Source organism: Balaenoptera ricei, chromosome 6, assembly GCF_028023285.1.
Source record: "Balaenoptera ricei isolate mBalRic1 chromosome 6, mBalRic1.hap2, whole genome shotgun sequence".
In the NCBI taxonomy this organism is placed as follows: domain Eukaryota; kingdom Metazoa; phylum Chordata; class Mammalia; order Artiodactyla; family Balaenopteridae; genus Balaenoptera; species Balaenoptera ricei.
The window spans coordinates 88,768,736-88,789,874 of record NC_082644.1 but is presented as its reverse complement, the minus strand read 5'-3'; the positions used below and the strand labels follow the sequence as shown (position 1 = coordinate 88,789,874).

At 47.6% G+C, this 21,139-nt stretch overlaps 1 protein-coding gene across 2 annotated transcripts in view; it reads right to left on the bottom strand.

Annotated features, from left to right (window-relative positions):
• Nucleotides 1-21,139, bottom strand: part of TMOD1 (tropomodulin 1) — a 103,090-nt gene that overhangs the window by 67,801 nt on the left and 14,150 nt on the right. For both annotated transcript variants that reach the window (XM_059925131.1, XM_059925130.1), the window contains exon 2: nt 15,482-15,632. In XM_059925131.1, the coding sequence (XP_059781114.1) occupies nt 15,482-15,601 (120 nt within the window). In that variant the 5' untranslated portion in view covers nt 15,602-15,632. The remainder of the gene's footprint in view (nt 1-15,481; nt 15,633-21,139) is intronic.

Here is a 21,139-nt window from a genome sequence, read left to right as displayed (position 1 = left end):
ACACCCATTAGTATGGCTATAATAAAAAAAACAAGTAAAAACAAGTGTTGGCGAGAATGTGGAGACATTGAAACACTCATACACTGCTGATGGGAATGTAAAATGGTGCAGCCCCTTTGGAAAACAGTCTGGCAGTTTCTCAAAAGATTAAAAGAGTTACATATGAGACAGCAATTCCACTCCTAGGTATATACCCAAGAGAAATAAAAGAATATGCTCACACAAAAACTTATACATGAACGTTCATAGTAGCATTAGTCATAATAGCCCAAACGTGGAAACAACTCAAATGTCTATCAAGTGACAAATGGATAAATAAAGTGTGGTATATCCATACAACAGAATACTATTTGGTAACAAAAAAAAATGAAGTACTGGTGCGTGCTACATCATAGATGAAACCTTGAAAACATCATGCTAAGTGAAAGAAGCCAGTCACAAAGGACTACATAGTGTCTGATTCCATTTATATGGTATGTCCAGAGAACAGTCAGATCTGCAGAGACAGAAAGGAGATTAATGGTTGCCTAGAGCTGAGGAGGAAGGTGAGAAAGACGGAGTGACAGCTAATGGGAACAGGTTTCTTTCTGAGGTGATGAAAATGTTCTAAAATTGACTATGGTGATTGTCGTATAACTCAGTGAATATACTAAGAAACACTGAATTATATACTTTAAACAGGTGAATTTTATGAATTTTACATCTCAAAAAAGGCGTTATTTAAAATGGACTATGGGGCTTCCCTGGTGGTGCAGTGGTTGGGAGTCTGCCTGCCAATGCAGGGGACACGGGTTCGAGCCCTGGTCCAGGAGGATCCCACATGCCGCGGAGCAACTGAGCCCATGTGCCACAACTACTGAGCCTGCGCTCTAGAGCCTGTGAGACACAACTACTGAGCCCACATGCTGCAACTGCTGAGGCCCGTGCGCCTAGAGCCCGTGCTCCGCAACGAGAGGCCACCACAATGAGAAGCCCGTGCACCACAATGAAGAGTGGCCCCTGCTCGCCACAACTAGAGAAAGCCCACGAGCAGCAACGAAGACCCAACGCAGCCAAAAATAAATAAATTAAAAATAAATAAATTTTTAAAAAATGGACTATGTTATTGAGGGAAAAATTACAAAAATGGCCAATGCAATAAATTAAATGCCCATGGAATGCTGAGAACACAGGCTCTTCGTGTGTCAGTGGCCAAAATTGATGCTGAGATTGGGCAGGCTAGAGCTGGCCAGATTTAATATGGTGTCTTGTTTTACAGAGTAAGGTGCCGTATTATGTAAATTCGTCATGGAGCAGTTAAATGTATAAGAAAATGCTGCCTTGGATGACTATTAGAACCTAAAACTGACTCTCACACCCAGTCTACCCAATTGGTGAGGAAAGAGTTCCCACAACCATTTTGTTGTCACCTTCGACCAGGAGAGTATTTGTTGAACATGTACGTGTAGAAATGTATCTTTCATTCCTTCATTTCTTATTCGTTCAACAAACATCCATGGAGTGACTATTATGTGTCCAGGCAGTGTGCTAAGACCAGGACCTCACCAAGGCCTCTCTAATTCGGAATAACTGAGGAGACGGAAGGTAAATGGGGGAAGCAGAGTAAAATGAGAGAAAAGTCTCAATTATAGCACATGTGTAAAACAATGTATTGTTTTAGTTTTTAAGGTTAATCAAGATCCTAAAGTGGGGTCCACTTTACTGAATAGCAAAGAATAGTCGATAACTAGCCTCTACATTCCTGTAAAGGTCGTATACGTCCACGATGCCTGCTGGTAATTGGAACCACCTAAACTTTAAGGCACTTAAGTCTCATTCTCCTAATCTTAAGGTCTGCACAGGGTAAATTTGCTGGGCACGTGCTTTCTTTATAGTTAGTTCAAAGGGAAGCATCAGTCTGCTCCTCCAAGACAGATATCGCTTCTGCATGAGGGGAATCTGTATTTACACACACACATCACATGTACATCTTCACTCCAAAGACCGGTGGGTTACGGGTGAGATTTGCTTTAGGAGACAGCTTTGGTACAATATACATGACTTGGAGCATGCCTTCAGGTCCTTACTTACAATTGGAAATTTACTTGCATGTGGAGGGCAGTGACTAATGCCTGGGCGATCTTCTTATTATCGCCTGACAGGAAAGTCAGTGTTAGTTTTAAGGAGGAAGAATTTCTAGACACTCTCTGATCTTAGCCTAAATATAAAATTATAGCTGTTAACGCTTGGGAGTGGGGAGGACTGTGGCACACTGGAGCTTTCGATGCCTCCACACTACTCTGCTCCAGCGAATTATTGCCGTGTAAGAACGTGGGTGGTGTTTTTAGATCTGCTCAACTTTCTGTGGAAGCTCTTGATTTTTAAATATTGACACATGATCCAAATATTTTAAGAACAATGTTCAGACCAAATAAAACACAGATGCAGGCCAGTCTCAGCCCATGGGCTGCCATTTTGCCACCTCTGATCTGAGGTTCCTATCAGACTAAAATTCCAGGTAGAGAAAGTCAAGATACTCATTCATTTATTCCACACATGATTACTGAATGTCTTGCTCCTTTCAGGCTCTGGGCCAGAGGAAGAAAGAGGTGTATACATTGGTTTTTAATTTAGAGGTTTTAAAAAAAAATTAAAAATGAATCAAAAGTTTAATATGTTCTTGGAAATAATCACAGAGGGGAAAAACTAGGCAATCTCTTCCTGTAGTTCCCTACTTGTGGCTTTTTAAATGATGACTTCCTTTTAATGTCGTAAAATTAAAACTCCGATGTGCAGCCTGACAGGTTAACATCTTAGTCTAGTTTTCTCACCCAAGCTCTGGAGTCCAGCTGCCCACAGGACAATGGAAACTGACAAATCCTCAACTGTGTTGTTAGGAGCTCTAACACCCTGCAAACAGGTGAAGTAAAGGCCAAATATTAAGCATCTGCACAATTATCACTATAATTATCTAATTATAGATAGCTGGGGCTATGAGAGACTCCATCCTGGCTAGAACTACTGCGGGCTGCGTTAGAAGTGCACACACAAACAACACATACACACACACACACATACACATACAATGTATTAAAATGATCATAGGCTCCTGGCAGCTCAGAGCTGCAAAGCCCTGAGACAGCCTCTGGGCCAATTCTTTCATTTTCAGTTGGGGAAACTGAGGCAAGGGAAACTGAAGTCACTTGCCCAAAGTCACACAGCTTGTTAGCCACACAGCCAGGAAGCCTGAGCTGATATATAGGTGACACTGCACATAATTAGCTTCTCAAGGATCAGTATGACTGTCTTCAGACTGGTGGCTTAGCATATATACAACGTCCTTTAACCTGGTTCTTCACAGTGACAGAAAACAAGGAATTTTATCACTTTCCCCCCATAAATCAGCTACGTCTAAGAACAAGGGCATGTATAATGTGTCCCCCCCTTGGGCTGGGCTCCAGGCGTCCTGGGTTTCTATTCTGTGACTGAACCATACGCAGCCCCCTAGAAGAGGGTGGACCCGCGCTCTTTATCGGGTATTGGCAGCGAGGGCCGGGGAGGGCAAGGGCCTTGCCTGAGGTCACACGTGGACCGAGAGCCCGGGCTCCTGAATTCCAAGCCCCAGAAAGCTTTGCATCCCACCCGACTGCCTTCCTCTAAGAACGGATCCTGGAAACCAGATGTGGCCCCGTGTGAGAACCAGGTTCCCTCGCACCTCTTTATCACACTGGCCTCCGTTTACAGGTGGAGAAACTGAGGCACAGAGGCATGGAGTTATTGTCCTGGGTAAGAGAGAAACCCAGGAGGCAAATTTCTCAGAATTACCACTGAGAAATTTCCGAGGTAAATTTCTCTCTCCCTCCTGCTTCAAACAACCTCAGCCTGCCCCAGACGCCCGCCCTTTCCCCCGTCCACCACAGCAGCAGCCCGAACATCAAACAGGCCAGTCAGCCATCCAGTTACCTTTTACAAGGCATTTGACCCAAATGCTTTTTTTCAAGTGGCCCTGTGGACTTTTATTTTCCAATTCTCTGCCAGGTCTGATTCCCCTTGTGTAAAGCGTGGCCCTCCAGTGCCTCGGGGCCCGTCAGGAGACAGAGCGCCCGGCCTCTGCCCCGTTCACCAGCAGCTTCCAGATCCCACTAGGGGTCACTCAGTGGGGCTTCAGCAGAGCTTTCTTGTCACACACGGCAGAACCTAGCCTGAGAGCACAGCACTCGTGCCTCGGTCACAGACGGGACAAGCGGGTCCAGACCTCTAATAAGCCCCCTCTCTCCATACGTTCCCCACCCATCCACCGGCCTGACGCACTCTAGACCTCCTCCTCCCTTCTTGTTCTCTCCAGAAAGAGCCAGGCCTTTGGCTCGGCCACCGTGACCCTGCTGCAGGGCTGGTGAAGCCCAGGATCTAGCGCATCCCCCGGACAGCTTTACAGGGCGTTCGTGCTGACACCCAAAGGCACCCTTGTAGCCCAAGCCCAGTAGTTGTTTGTGGTGGAACCTATGGCTCATAACAGCACACTTTGTGTCTCTCTGGTGTTCATGGCACAAGGTGAGGCCAAACCTTCCCTTCCCAGCGTTCTCCTAATCCTCCTTTTCTGCCTCATGTACAAGGAAAACGTTCCACGTTCCCTGCTGTGCGGGGCACCCTGAGACAACGAATGAGTGATCGCGCTCCACAGCGGCCCAAGAGAGGGAGACACACCCAAGTGTGAGCAGCTTACTCTACCCGGGCTTCCTGGAGGAAGTGGTTCCTGAGCTGAGTGAGTCCCAGGGCACCAGGCAGGAGACAGCCGGGGTAAGAGAAGAGAGGAGAGGGATGTTACAGGGGGATAGCACCGCAGAGACAGAGGCTTGGCAGAATGAGGGGGTGTGGCTCGCCAGGGGAAGGAGTCTGAGGCTGCAGGGTTTGGAAACGTCTCCATCCAATGGGAACCGGCCTAGTTCAAGCTGTGCTGTCTCTTGCTGGGACCATCAGAGTAGCCTCAGGCTGGCCTCCCTGCCTCGGGCCTCTCCATCTGTACTCCCTTTCCCCTCTATCAGCCAGCCGGACCGCACCAACTGGCGCATCTGACCGGGTCACTCCCCAACACGCTCACAAATGCTCAGCACCTCTACTAACCCACAGAATCATGACTAAATTCATCAGCCAGACACGGAGAGCTTTTCGTGATTTGACCTCAACCTACTCCAGCCCTCCGATCTTCTCATCTTTAAGTATTCCATGTTCCAACCACTCCAGGCTGCTCCGCATTCCGCAGCCGTGCCCCACACCCTCACCCTTGCCAGGGCATTGCTCAGGCTGTGCTCTCTGCCTGGAATTCCATCCCTCCTCCCCTCCCTGCATTCGTCCTTCAAAGCCCTTCCCTTGGGCACCCTGTCCAGCCTTTGCTGTGCTCCCTGCACTGATCTGGTGATTCTCTTTCCAAACACCCTGAGGCATCTTGCCAATTCTTATATAATGTTCCTCTTAATTTGTCTTGGAGCACATTTATGCCGTATCCCTCTCCCCAAGGAGACTGAATGCCCCTCAAAGGCCAGCTGGGATGTATCCTAGTCGTCTCTGAATCTCCAGCACCAAGCAGTGAGTGCTAATGTGTTCTGAATCGTCCAGAATCACACAGCACTGATGCTCCAGCAGGGAAAAGATGGTATTTCTTGGACACCCTTCAAGTCAGCATCACACCTGCTGCCCTGAGCTGTTTGCTGGGCACCCAGCTGCTGCCCCAAGCAGGTCTGGGGAAGGGGATGCATTATGAAGGGTGCTAGAGTGCAGGTGCCCACCATGGGACCAGAGTTTACTGATGGAGATTTTGGAAAACGCCAAGCTAGAGAGTAAGACCTTTGTAATGTTTCCTTTGGGGATCTGGATTTAAATTCCTATCAACTCCTCTCACTCCTCCTCAGAACTTTTGGCAGAGCAGAACATCAGGCCATCAGACTGGCAAACCCATAGTGACAGACTTCAAATTGTCACCAATATCATATCTCCCCTTCTCCAGTAATAAAAGCACTCCACCCTTAGCTGAACACATGGCCACTTAGATTAAGGACTACTTTTCGCAGGCTCCCTTGCAACTAGGTTGGGTCATGGTATGACAAGTGTCTAGTGGCAACTTCCAGTAACTTTCCTTAAAAGGTACTTGAAAAATGGCTTTTCTCCTTTTCTCCACCCCCCACCCCTTTTCTTCTATTCTAATGCCTGGAAAGCAGTTATCCTGGCCACCACCTTGGATCATGAGGATGGGGGCGACACCTTAGTGATGGCAAGGACGTGAGCTGAATGGAACCTGGGACTCTGGGACATTTGGGGAGCTAAGCTCCCTACCTGCCCTGGACTGCCCACCTCTGGACTTTTATGAGATGAATAAACCACTGCTTACATCATGTTATTTTGAATCTCTATTACTTACAGCTAAACTGCATTCTAACTGACAGCCTGGGTTCTCATCCCAGGGCTTTGAGGCCACAAACAGGGCACTGGTGCTCTCTGACTTTGAATTCCCTTTCTGTAAAATGGTCAAGATCTCCTTTAGCTTGAAACCTCAGAATAAAGCCTTGAACTCTATATTAGAAACAGATTATGACAATCAGTTTTACCACCATAGGGCATAATTGTTCACTTCCATTCAACTGAACAGACACTGCGTTATGGGGAGACTCTGTCAGGGCAGCTGCATCTGGTTGTGCAAGTTGTGCACTGGCACAACTCCAAGGGCATTATATGTTCTCTGGTTTATGTGAACAATGGTTGCTGGAGTTGTGCAGTGCAATACTTGCACAACTGTACCTGGCTGCCCTATACCTGTGGTGCTACAGTGTGGCTCTAAATTGCAAGAACCCTAGATTCTAGTGGTCAAATCATATATTCAGGTTCAACAAACATTTATTAAACACCTATTATGTGCCAGGCACTGGGCTAGGTACTTTTCATCTATCTATCTATCTATCTTTCTATCTATCTATCTAAAAATCTGTCATGTGAACAGAGTCAGAATTGGAAACTGGGAGACCTATAGTCCAATCAAATGCCAAAACTTGGTTTTGTCTGTATATTTGAATGAGCTGCCAACATTTTCAAATAGGAAACTTGCACATAAAAATTCAGATTTCCAGGCTCTCTTTTTTAAAAAAATTTTTTAAATAAATTATTTTATTTATTTATTTTTGGCTGCATTGGGTCTTTGTTGCTGCGCACGGGCTTCCTCTAGTTGCGGTGAGCAGGGGCTACTCTTCGTTGCGGCGTGCGGGCTTCTCATTGCGGTGGCTTCTCTTGTTGCGGAGCACAGGCTCTAGGCGCATGGGCTTCAGTAGTTGTGGCATGAGGGCTCAGTAGTTGTGGCTCATGGGCTCTAGAGCGCAGGCTCGATAGTTGTGGCACACGGGCTGAGTTGCTCTGCGGCACGTGGGATCTTCCTGGGCCAGGGCTCGAACCCAAGTCCCCTGAGTTGGCAGGTGGATTCTCAGCCACTGTGCCACCAGGGAAGCCCTCCAGCCTCTCTTGAAAAATTAGATGACATGGCAATATTGGGCAACAATTGGCAGAGTGGAACAGCAAGTGCCCTTTAGTCAAACACAAACTCTCCCATTTGCCTCAGTCCCCACCACTCCCTCCTGTCTCTGACACAGAGGCCAAGAAGCAGTTAACATTTATCACTGGCTCTGTTGTTGCTTTTCTTCTTGGAAGGTAAAGTGGTAAGTGAAAACTTTCTTATGTCCACACCTCTTTCAAGAGTGGAAAAGTAAAAGATGACCCAAGATGGCCATGTGCCTCACGAAAATTGGCCCATCTTCCTCCCTTCGTTATATTACCTACCTGATGTTGTGGGTGCTAGTTTGCTGCCTCTCAAGTAGAAGGTGTGGCAGTGGGAGAGATGGGGAAGAAACTGGGGGGCGGGTGGGAAGACAGGGTTAAAACTTTATCTATGGTAATTCTTTTTTTCTTTTTAAGGGTGATCTGAATCAAGTAAGGCAGCATTTTTACATTTGTTAAGTTTGGATAGTGGAAACATAGGTGTATTCTGTACTCTATTATATGTTTAACATATTTCCTATTAAAAATGTCAAAGTCAAAAAGGAAACTGCTCAGTGTCTTTAGTGGGGCAGGTGCTGTGCTGGGGGCTTGGAGGGGGAGGGTCAGGAAGGCTTCCCAAGGGGGAGGGGAGGTTGGGCCTTGAGAAATGGGAGGATTCTGACTTGAGAATGAAGGGCTCCAGATCCAAGAGGTCCCCCAGCAGCAGAGGCAGGGAGGAGAGGATGGCAGGGCAGGGAGGAGGGCATTCTGTGGAGGCTGGAGGCCGGTCTTGGGGAAGGCAGTGGGGTGGAGAGGTGGGTGGGGAGGTGGTCACGGGGCTAGAAGACAGATGGTGGGATGAGGACACACTGACACCTGGCCTCACTCGCCCTCACCCCACCAGGCCCATCCTTGGCTCTGTGCACGGCCGGCAGTGTTTCTAAGGATGTGTGCCTATTTTTAGAGCAGAGATTTATTTCTTTCCATTTCAACTGTTTACTTCTGTCCTGGGCTTGTGAATCTGCTGGTCTGTGCTACAGGGGAGAACCACAGCCCTGTGGACCAAACGTGGCTGCTTCCTGCACAGCCAAGAGCATCCTCTGCTTTATAGGATACCATGTGGGCCATGAATACGGAGGATTTTATGATTTTGTGGAGTCTGGTGGGAAGCCATGCAGTGTGACAGGAAGTCCCAGGATTTGGTCCTGGTGCTGTGGCTTACTTGCTGTGTGACCTTGAACAAGTCCCTTCCCTTCTCTGGGTTTCAGGGGTTTTTGTTGTTGTTGTTGCTGTTGTTGTATTGATTTTTCATCACTAACGTGGGGATAGTACTGCTCACCTCAAAGGGTTGGTATGAGGATTTGATGAAATACATGAAGCACTGGGTGAATGACATGTGTGCAGGAGGGACTCTGTAAATCAGGGATTCTTTATCTGCGCCTTGTTTGTATATACAGGGATAGGGGTGGGGCTTAGATCATGTCTAAGTGGTCCTCTAACTCTGAGATTCTACAGTCCTAGGTTTTCTCCTCCATCATTTCTCCCTGCAGTTCATGGTCCCTTGGTCTCAGAACTTTTGACACATTTTGGGCTGAGGGAGGCAGGTCTACCTGTCAGTCTATCACCTACTAGCTATGTGATTGGGGGCATCCATTTCCTTTTCTTAAAATGATTTCAACCCCAACCTGTGAGGATCAGTCTCATAGGATCCTCGTGGAGATTTTTTGAGATGATGCCCATAAAACAGCATAGCACCTGGCATGTAAGACGACCTCAACAGAGAAATAGCTGTAGTTTTAAAATTATTATTATTATTATTTCAGGCCTTGCAGGGGCCTGTTGTTTTCCATTGTTGTTTCTATAGTTGTAATGTGTCACAGACTCCCAACAGCAGACTTCAAAATCAACTTGTAAGGACCCAATTTCTTTGTAAGTTTGGGGTTATCTCTACCATCTTCTCGTGTGTAAATATTTTGACTCTTTTACTGAGACACTAAAAAATATTACTCCTTTTCCTCAAAGCCTCATTAACAAGTAACATTTATAGTGAAATTCTTTGGCTGGTGGTTTCTTTCTTTTTTTAAGATTTATATTTATGGTGAAAATAACATAACAACTTCAAGAGAAACTGAATTAGAAAAAAGTAATTTGCTGGGTAATTCCCCAGCTTTGTTCTCCAAGTTGCCTTCCAGGCCCTCCCACACACAGTCACAGGAGGTGGTAGTTAACAGCACAGGCTACTGGGTCTGACTCTCTGGGCTGGAGTCCCAGCTCCTGGGGAGGCTACTTCATCCCTCTAAGCCTCAGTTTCCCTATCTTTAAAATGGAGCTGATAACCAAACCTCTCAGAGGACTAAAGAAGATAATCCATGCAGGGCTTTGTTCCAGTAAATGTCAACTATCTATTGATGCTATAAGAGCTCACACACTGTACCCTGCCCAAGTCCCGGTGTGACTTGTCATTCTCAAACATCGCTGTGCATTGCCCGTTTTCCCTGTTGCCTGGTACAAAGGCAACCTGAACCGAGGCGCTGGCTCAGCTTCAGAGCAGCATCCACTTAACTCCAGAGAGACAAGAAAGGGCAGATCCCCTTGGGGAATCAGTCAACAGCAGATACTTTTAGCACATGGAGCATTCCTCTCCCGTGGGAGTCCAAGTGCAACAATCTCATGATAAGCTTGAGTTTTTCCAGGACGCAGACTAAGAGAGAGAAAGTTTCGGGAAATTTTTTTTTTTTTTTTTTTTTTTTACTGTGCACAAGTTTGGAATCCTCTGCTGCAAACAAAGCAGCTTTCCAACTCTGTGTACTCTACTGTGTCACATGACACTGGGGCTTAACAGTTGCATCACTGAAAACATAACCCCCCTGAAACATTACCTGTTAGCTGAATTCAGGTCATAAGATTGCCAGGAACTGCTCATAAAATCAGAGACAGTTAGATCTGGAGGGGGTGTCAGAGGGCATCTAGGCCCACTGTGTCCACTTTGCAGATAGGGAAACTGAGGTCCAAAGAGGGAAAAGCACTTGCTGAAGTTGGGAGCAGAGCCAGGATTGAATAAGAACCTCTGCATCTCAGATTGTTTCTAGGAAGAAAAGGGGATAAATTTTCATACAGCACCTTCCCCAACTACAAAACCAGAGCACATCCGTGGCTCAAACTATCTTCCTGAAGACTCCAGTGAAGCCTTATAGCGGTGTGGCTAAGACGTGAACTTTTAGAGCCGTGTCATCGCTCTGCCACTGCCTCATTTCAGTTTCCTGGTCAAGTTACTTCACGTCTCAGTTTTCTCATCCATAAAATGGGCATGATAACAGTGCCTGCACCATAGGATTAGGATGACGGTTGAACGAATATTTTCAAAGTGCCTAGAACAGTGTCTGCACATAAAAAGTGCCATATAAGCACTTGTTAAACCAGAATTAAAACAGGAGGAGTATAGAGTATAAGAGAGAGGGCAGCGGGCCTGGGCTGGTTCTGCTCTGGCCTGTGACCACAGCAAGTTCCTTCCCCTCTCTGGGCTCAGTTTCTGCTCTGTAAGTTGGAGGGTTGGACACATGCTGGTCTCTGTGTCCCCTCCCGACCAGAGGCTCTGAGGCCTCTCCTGGTCTGCATACGTTTGACCTCTCCCTGTGCTGTGATTTCGGAACATGGGCTGAGGACGGGTGAAACTCAAGCTGGAATGTTTGTGCTCTCAGAAAGAATGGAGCCCCGCTAGATCTTTTCAAAACTCCCATCCTGACTTGCAAATCAGGTAACAGAGACATCTCAGTGAAGGGCTAATTGTTAGATGGGGACAAAAACCCTGCTGGTCTCCGTTATCTCCTATCCTTGCTCTGATTTCTCTTCTCTTTTTCTTGAACTTAGAGAGAAAGGGGGCTTTGAAAATGTCCATTTGAAGCCACAATGCTACGAGGATCACAGGTCTCGGATTGCCCAACCCTACTCTGAAATTCAAGTGCACTTGCACCTTCCTCCTGCCAGAGGGGGAGGTGCCACACTTTGGAGCCTGTTTGAAATCTGAGTCTCCACGCCCTGGTCCTGTGATGCTGAGCAAGTCAGTCAGCTCTGCACCTCACCGGGTTCTCCAGCCCTCCAGTGTTCACACGCATACCTTCCTGTTCATCACCGGTGAGAAGGGCTCAGGGCAGCTGGCTGTGTGATGGTACAGAGGCCCTGGGAATCTGCTGCTAGGGCCAGATACCCTGATATTAGGGGTGGGGCCATTTGCCAGTTTAGAAGTGAAATGGAGCTCCTAGCTGGGGCTCAAGCCGTCCTTAGGGGCTCCACTCTCGGTTCTGAGTGCTCCTCCATCTGCCCCCTTCCCACTCCCAGGTCTGTTGCCTGGCTCTGACCCTTGTCATCACCTACCCAATTTGTAGCCACAGCCTAATCTAAACTCACCCCCATCCAGGGGCTCAGGGCAACTCCAACAGCCCCAAGGCCAGAGGCAGCAGGCTCTGGGGGCTCCTGGGAGTCTGTACTTCACCCTGAAAACAGCAAAGATTCTGCAAGATGGCAGAAGGGTAGTGGAGAGGGCCAGGGGCCCTTCCTTATCTTCAGGAAAGATCTCTCTCACTACCATGGGAGCCCTTCCGCCTCTCACCCATCTCCCCAGCATCTCCTCCGGTCCATCTGTCCTGAGTCAGCAAGTCCACTGACTCTCTGCCTTCGGGACTCCCTGGGCCTGCTGAGAAAAGTCCAAACTCTTTAGTCTTCCTTGCACCCCTCTGCCCCCATATCTAGCCCAAACCCCCTTCCAGGCTCAGCGAGCCCTCCACAGAGACCACGCCTAAACTCCGCATCCCCAATTACTTGCTGTACATGAGCTTTTGCTTGTGACCTTCACTCAGCATAGAATTCTTTGTTTTTATTCTTGACTTTGAAAAATCCAGGACCCAGTTCCAGTATCACCTATTCTGTGAAGCCTCCCACCAAAAAAGAATTAATCCTCTCCCTGAGCTCCCTGTGTGCTCCCACTTAGGACATGGTTTATCATGCCCGCTCCCCACTGGACGGAGGGCCTGAAGGGCAGAATCCCCGCTAGGCTCCCCTGTTGGTGGCCGCACAGGGGTCGGCGCATGGCAGGTAACGGAGTCATGTTTACTGAATTGACTAGAAGTAGCTACATCCTCCTTTAGTTCTCACTTTTTAAAACTATCTGCTCTTGCAATTCTATACAACGGTGATCTAGGATAGAATTAGAACAGAATAACTTTATAGCAATAAAGCTGGAAGCTTGATTGTTTCTTCCCTACGTCACTCGTTTTTATGGAAACCCAGGCTAATGGAAAGCGATGGTGCAGGGGAAGGAGGAACCCAAGGCTCTCCCACCGACGCTGCCTTCTAATCAACCCCCAGCAGCCTCACCTCAGGGACCATCTCCTCCTGGCGGGGTCAGGAGCGGGGGGCAGCGGGGGTCGTGAATAGCAAGATGAGGACACACTGCTGGAGGGGCTTGTCACTCTGTGCGGCCTAGGACCCAGCACCCCTAAACAAGGATTCTGGGTTATCTAGAAAGAAGACATTTAATCAAACCCGGAGATAAGCCCAGGTTATAAGCTCATGGAAGCTTAGCTTTGAATGGGACCAACCAACTCCATTATTTCACGGATGGGGACACTGAGGCTTAGGGACGGACAGCAACTGGCGCAAGGTCACATGAATGTAAGAGACAGGGCCAGGGTTGCACCTGGGACACCGAACCTCTAGTCCTGCATATTCCCTGCTAAGCTACATTCCCTCTACACGAGCTGCAGTTTCTTGAGGGTTAGTGAAACGGTAAAGTAGTGTTTTCTGTATGGATCACTGTTCAACTAGGGTTGAGCAGTGACAGGTTTTTAAAAAAAGGCATGAAATATCCCATTTTTAATTTAAAAATATATCAAATGGGAAATTCACTTAATTCAGTAACATTCATTCTCTACCTTCTCTGAGCTGGGCATTGGCTGGGGTACCTGAAATAGCCACCTCCCTCAGCTTTGCTGACAGCTCCATGGTGACTGGCCAAACCACAGACATGACCAGGGAGCCTCCCGGCCTTGTGATGCTGTAACCTCACTGCAGAGGCAAATTCTGAGTATTAAACACACTTATATGTGCTACCTGACACATATTCCCCGCCACCCTGTGGCAGCTGGCTTGACAGGACGGTGGACTTGGCTTTTGCAGACTCAGTTGCAGTACAGCTAAGTGGTAACACTCTGCAGGACTGGGGCAAGGGTCTCTAGGAGCCTGTACATGCTCTGAATCAGTGTCCAATATACGGCGCTTCTTCTCCCACGGCCAGGATTCACGGGTCCAGGAAATGGGAGTAGCACCCCTCACTATTACCAGTGGTACCCCTAGTGACCCACTGGCAAAAGTCGTGCATCCTGTTCCTGTGACCTGATGCTCTGCTGGCCTCAAGGTCTTAGTTAGTTCCAAAGGGAGGAGTGCTTCCACTAGGAGACAGAGCAGCGATTCCACTGGATTGGAGGTTAAGACTGCCACTTTGGGCTCCTTATGCCTCTGAACGAATAGGCAGAGAGGGAGTTTCTGTACCAGCTGGGGTGATTGGTCCTGGTTACCAAGGGTAAATCAGACTGCTGCTCCACAGGGAGGGAAAGAAGAGCATGTCTGTAATACAGGAGATTCCTTAGGGCTTTCTTAGTATCACCAGGACCTGTGATTAGAGTCAATGGAAAACTATAACAACTCAATCCAGGCAGGACTACTAATGGTCCAGGCCCTACGGAACTAGGTTCACTCCGCCAGGCAAAGAACCACACCCAGCTGAGGCTATGGTTGCTGAAGGCAAGGGAAGTACAGAATGGACAGTGGAAGAAGGTAGTTATAGATACCAGCTATGACCACGTGACCAGTTAGAGAAACGAGGACGATGTTGTCATGAGTATTTCCTCTGTATTTTTTTATGAACATGTCTGTGTATGTGTGAGTCTGTGTATGCGTATTAAGTAAATATCTTTGTTTTCTTCCCTCTCTTATTCTCTTAACATGAAACAAGATGTATTGGTTTTATATGGTGGTATCTAAGTATTGTTAATTTCACATCATAGTATTAAATTACAGGAGATCAAGGAGAAAAGTAAACATTACTCAAGAACTTTACCTCTTCTTCTGGCAGGTTATACACAGGATAGTTGTATCATGTTAGGCAGAATTATGACCTTGTAATTGTCTTTATCTGGAGATAAGTATGGTTTAAGGAGGTGTGTATGGGTGCCAAGTTGGCGAGGAGTGGACTTGTGATGGTTAATTTCATGTCTCAACTTGACAGGGCCATGGGGTGCCCAGATGTTTAGACAAACATTATTCTGGGTATGTCTGTGAGGGAGTTTCTAGATGAGATTAACATTTGAATTGGTAGATTGAGTAAAGCAGATTGTCCTCCCTAATGTGGGTGGGCCCCATCCAATCAGTTGAAGGTCTGAATACATGTAGAACAAAAAAGCTGATCCTCCTACCAGCAAAGGGGGAATTTCCTTCTGCCTGATTAATTTGAGCTGGGTAATTGCTTTTGTTGTTTTTTTTTTTCCTTGCCTTTGGACTTGAACTGAAAGCGCTGTCTCTTCCTGGGTCTTGAGCCTGCCAGTTATTCGACTGAAACTATACCATCAGCTTTCCTGGTTCTCAGGCCTTTGGACTCAGGCTAGAACTACACTCCCAGCTGTCCTGGGTCTCCAGCTTGCCAACTGCAGATCTTGGAACCTGTCGACCTCAATAATCATGTGAGCCAATTACTTAAAATAAATTTCTTTATATATATATATATATCTCCTACCTCCTAATGGTTCTGTTTCTCTAGAGAACCCTGACTAATATAACACACACTCACACACACACCTGCAAAGGCAATGTTACTCCAATGTTATTGTCATAGAGGGAAAGGGGAAGTGGTACTTCAGGAAGTTGGCCTACCCCTCCCCTAGGTGATAATGGCTGCTGTCCTTGAAACTGTGACAAGGTGTCCCCTTTAGTGCCTACTCACATCGGGGTCCAGCTCATCCAGCTCATTTTCCAGGGTCCTCAGCTCTTCTTCTGTTAGGGCTCCAAGGATTTCATCTTCATCCAGGTCACGGTATTTCTCTAGTTCTCGTCTGTACGACATCGTAGAAGAACTTTCTGTTCCGATCTATGACCTACCAGAAAGAGAAAAATCTTAGAAAGACCCTTCTTGGATTTGCTCTCAGAGCAAATAGATGCTTATCACTCACATGGAGCCCTGGGCATGTTTTATGAATTGTCAGGATAATAATTACTCTACTGGAATCCTGTATTAAGTTGGACTAATTCTCTCATAAACCCTGCAAGGTAAAAGTCCTGAGGGCATGCAATTTAACGACTTGTAATTGTTGTAATAGGCATGGCCATTAGTTACAAGTAATAGGTGATTATAAATGGCTTATGAGTGCCTGAAAACTATTTTATTCTTCAAATAGTTCGAAAATTTTCTGTACAACCCTCTACCCATCACCCCACACCCTGATGGAAAACATGAACGCTGGAAATTCTGCCAAGGCTGATCTTAAAAGTGGGGGGAGTGTCAATGGTTAATTAAGCACCTGCTGCATGCAGGCCCTTCCCCTACAACATCTCATTCAATCCTCACAAGAAGCAGCTGACGGTAATAGCTAACTTTTACTACCATACGCCAAGCTGTGCGTTAAGTAATTCCCAAAGACATTCTAATTTAACCTCTGAGGTAGGCATTTATCCCCGTCTTGCAGATGAGGACACAGAGCTTAGAGAGGTTGAGTGACTCACACAAATCACATTACCAAGAGGGGGCAGGACCACCATTTGAACCCCAGTCTACTGGCTTTCCAAGCCCATCCGTCTCTAGCCATTGTATCAGGCACCTTTTCATAGACTCACCTAACTTTATGGCCAGAAGGAGATCGCCTCGCCCAGACCTCTCATTTCACCCCCCAGGGAGCTGGCTCAGAGGGAGGAAGTGATTGATGGAGGGGGTGGGAGTCCAGGGAGACGGGGGTCCAGGTCTGCCACTTCCCAGCTGCTCTCCTTGCGAGAGAAGGCTACTGCGTATTCTCCGTGGCACAGATGACACCTAACACCTGTGTTTGGATCCTGTCTCTGCTACTTCCATAACCATGACACTTTCACACCTGAGAACTCATTCAATCCTGACGCCACACCCTGTAAATTGAATCTTTTAACTAACACCTTTTTATCAACGAAGAAACTGAGGGATGACCTAGGGCTTGACTCAGAACCCCTGTCACCGGACCCCAGTGCTCCCCACTACACCACACTGCCTGTCACCTAACCCAGGAGACACGACGGGGCCCTAAGCCCTTCTGTCCCCCAGCTTGGCTGGAACTGTCTGATAACATGACAAGCCCAGCTCACACATCACCTCCTCTGTGAAGCCTCAGCGTCCTCTCTCTGAGCAAAGTTCATCACGGCCACGGCACCGCACCCACGCCTCTGCACGCAGCTCGCACGTCTGCCTCCTGCGGCTTCCTCATGGGCAGGGCCTGGGTTTGCTCCACCCCACTCTCCCGAGGGCCCGACTCAGGGCTGTGCACACAGCAGGAAGCTTTTCACTGAAATGAACCCAATTCCAGTTCTCACCTGCCATTGGTGGTCAAATCAGACCACCTTGAGGACATTCTGGGCTCTTCTCTTGGAGAATGGACAGTGTCAGCTTGCTGCGGGAGCTGCTAGCATCTCTGTGTCTAAGCCAGTTCCCCCTGTCCTGCAGCCTATGTGAGCTGAGCTCTCAGCTTTTGTTCCTGAGGCTGACAGGCTAAAGGGTGAGGCAGCAGCTCCGAGCTTTTGTAAATGCTGCAGGATGAAATGTGTTATTACGTATAGAGTTGATATTACGGGTTGAATTGTGTCCCCTCCAAATTCCTATGTTGAAGTTCTAACCCCCTGTACCTCAGTAACCCAGAACCACATTCCAAGTAAGAATGTGACGTTACTTGGAAAGAGGGTTGTTGCAGATGTAACTAGTTAAGTTTAGATGAGGTCATGCCAGAGGAGGGGTCCCTAATCCAATAGGACTGATGTCCTTATAAAGAAGGGAAATTTACACAGGCACACAGGAAGAACACTATGTGAAGATGAAGGCAGAGATGGGGGTGATGCTTCTGCAAGCCAAGGAATACCAAAGATAACCAGCAAACCACCAGGAGCTGGAGTAGAGGCCTGGAACAGACCCTCACAGCCCTTGGAAGGAACCAACCCTACCAATACGTTGATCTTGGACATCTAGCCTCCAGAACTTTGAGACAAAAATCTCTGCTGTTTAAGCCACTCAGTGTGTGGTACTTTGTTACGGCAGCTGTAGCAAACGAATACAATCAGTATCACCTCCCTCACAGCATTTTGTGGTTTTAGACCCCAATGCAAACAAACACAAACAAAACCCGTGGCTCATCTGTGAAATGACTGATGGAATTTTCCAGAGTAGAGAGAAACAAAACCTAGGAAAAGATAACCAACTTATCAATCAAAAAGCTGGGATTAGTTGTTAATTTGAAACAAAGTAATTAAAGATAAACAAAAACCAACGTTGACTAGGCTACCAGAAAAAGCCTCCATTTCAGAAAGAGAGCAGAGATACGTGTTATTAATTTAAGTTTGTGCATGTGTGGGCCTCTTTGTAGGAGAAATCCGAGTGTGTGACAGCTGGCTTGATAAGAAAGGACTTGCTTCCCAAATACAGAAAAGGCCAGTGCCATCCTTTTCTCTAAGAATGGCTCAGCTTGGTCTGACGTCTTCCTTTGACCAGACCCCAAGAATGCAATGTTCAGACCATAAATGCCCCCCCCCAACCGGCTTGATTCATTTCTATTTACTTCCAAAGAAAGCACAAGCAGCTGACAATGCTCTGATATAGATGAAAAAAAATAACCCTTCCTGATGGCTCTCAGAGAATAACCTAATTTGGATTTTCCTGAGTGGAGCCAGGAGAGGCCCTGTGGTCTCCATCCCAGGGCCAAGAGGACCCTAGTGAGGGGCTCGGAGGCTTCCAGAACCAACTCACAGACACACCTCCGAATTAGCATCTCTCAGATGGGCTGCAAAACACCTTTCTGGTGCTCAAACAGGTCTTGGGTTGTACCAAGTTGCAGAGGGCTCTCTACTCTGCCTGACTTCTCAAAACTCTTGGTCTGCTTTCCCAGAACGGATGTCAGTCACCAAGACAGGGAGGGTACAAGCAGAACTTCCCTGTCCTTTGGACCATGAAGCCATGTCTCTGAGAAACTGCTCCTGGAACTGGAATCTCATGGAACAACGTTTGGAAAACACAGCCTTAGATTCACCTCTGGGTCATATGAGGGAGCCATTCAGACTCACACAAGAAGGGGCTGGCGGACAGAACCAGCTGGGACAGGTTTGGAACCCTAGGAGCTTCCCATGCTTGTTACCTTGGCCGGTTGACTCATTTTTCCTAGATGGTTTGCACTAAAACCCTTAGAAAGAGTCATGGACAGACCCTGGAGAAGGGACGAGCCAGTACAAGGGAACAGGGGAGAGAGGAATCCATGTCAAAGCCACCCGGGAAAAAAGGAGCTGGGAAGGAGCAAGAAGAGAGGTGTAGGTGGCAACTATGGGGCCTGCTGGAGGAGGGATGGGGCTGGGTAGCAGGTTACCTCCAGAGATGCCACCCCGAGGGATGCAATCATTACATTTCCTGAAGAAGTCTCCATCTTTGCACACACAGGAAAGTTAATGTTCCACTTAAACACTCCACGGTGCCGATGAATTTAAAACTCCTATTTCAAAGGATTTAAAAGGCCCTTTCTAATGTCAAGTGTCCTGTGAATATTACAGAGTGACGAGGCATCACATTAAATAAGCTGAGAGGAACGGAGAACTCCTAAGGTAAACTATGAAGTTGTCAGCTTCAAGCCACACTCGTCTACTTGGCTCCCAGGGACAGTTTCTCTGAGGCGAGATTCTTCTCCTATGGTCAGTGATGTGGAAGAACTGGAGGTGGGGGAGAGACAGGGCAGGAGGGAGGTGAAAACACCACGTTAATAGAGCCCACTGCAAGCTCGGCTTTAAAAGATGGCTTGGGGGAACTCCCTGGCGGTCCAGTGGTTAGGACTCCATGTTCTCGCTGCCAAGGGCCTGGGTTCAATCCCTGGTCGGAGAACTAAGATCCCATAAGCTGCACAGCGTGGCCAAAAGAGGAAAAAGAAAAAAAAAAAAAAAAAAAAAGATGGCTTGGAAGAGATGGTATTTTATAGCTGTTAGTAAAAGGCCCCTGTTTCCTAGTAAAAGAGGTGTCACAGAGGGACACAGACCTGAGATTCAGAGGACTTTGGCTGGTGTGCCAGTTGTGGTGGTAACTCCCTGGGTGACCCTCACTGAATCCCTCCCCTCCTCTGGGCCTCTGTTTGCTCATCTGTAAAATAAGCATAAATGGACCTGGAAATTCTGCTTGTAACCTATCCCCCATGGGTGGTCTTTAAACTGTGCTCAGGGGAGAGCTCAGGCTCTGAGAAAGCTCCTCCAGAGCCCCTGCAGGGGGTTAAATAGGAGAGGCTAAGCAAGAGGGCTCACCCCTCGTACTGTCTGATTTATGGAGGGTTCCACATAAGGTTTCTCTTGAAGAAAGGATTCAGCTGCTAAAATAAAAAGTTGAAAATCACGTCCAGCCTGGGGCTGGGGCGTGGTCAATGCGGGCTCCACAAATATTAGCCACATTATTATGAGGCTGCGGCAGCCACCGCTACTGCTGGGGCCGCTGCCTCTCCGCCCCCCTCCCCTGCTCCCCCATACACTATCATCAGACTGTAATGTTCGCCAGGTAAGGACGTGTGTCTTGTCCTCATGGCCCCAGTGCCTAGTCCTGTGCTTGGTAAAGGTGTTAGGAGGGCATGAGCACATTTGGGCTTTGCTCTAGTGTCCTTGGAACTTGGGGGCAAGTCCCTTCTCTTCTCAGGTCCTCTGTTTCCCCTTCTTTAAAGTGGAAAAATCTGGGAGGGCTGGGAACCCAAGATGGGAGGGATGGGCAGGAAGGGGTGAGGAGGCTGCCCAAGGCAGAACCACGCCGCTGCTGCCTGCTTTACAGATTGGGTCCTGAGTAAGTGTTGATGAGGAAAAGAAAAGGACAGCTCAATAAATTAAAAATGCATTTAAAAACTGAAGTCTTCCAAATCCTGTGTATTTTACACTAATGGCACGTCTGGCCTCCCTGCTTCTCAGTGGCAGAAGCCTTAAGCTTCTGCTAAATATGAAAACAATAGAATTTACAAGCTGTGCCAGGAAGTAAAATCAGGCAGGTTGGATAGTAAAAATGAGTGGGTCAAGGGCTGAGGCCATCCATCAGGAAGCTTCAGGAATGAAAGCTCTGAGACAGGGCAGCTCCTGGAGTACTGAATGCGCTTTTAGATCTTTCACGGGAGGCGGGTGCAGTCACTTGTGCTAATGGCCCTTCCAGCATCTGCCCCGGGGGACACTTGGGCCGGAGGCTCTGGAGAGGTATCTTGATTTATGGACTGCATTTCCCTGAGGTCAGGAAGAGCTGAGTCACAGGTTCAAATGAATATTTTCCAGTTATACCATCTTGTTATTTCAGCCACAGTGAAGGGAGGTGGATTTACAAACAGAGTTGATTCTTCATAACCCTTCTCCTCTGTCGTCGTCTTCTCTTCTCTTTGGGAAG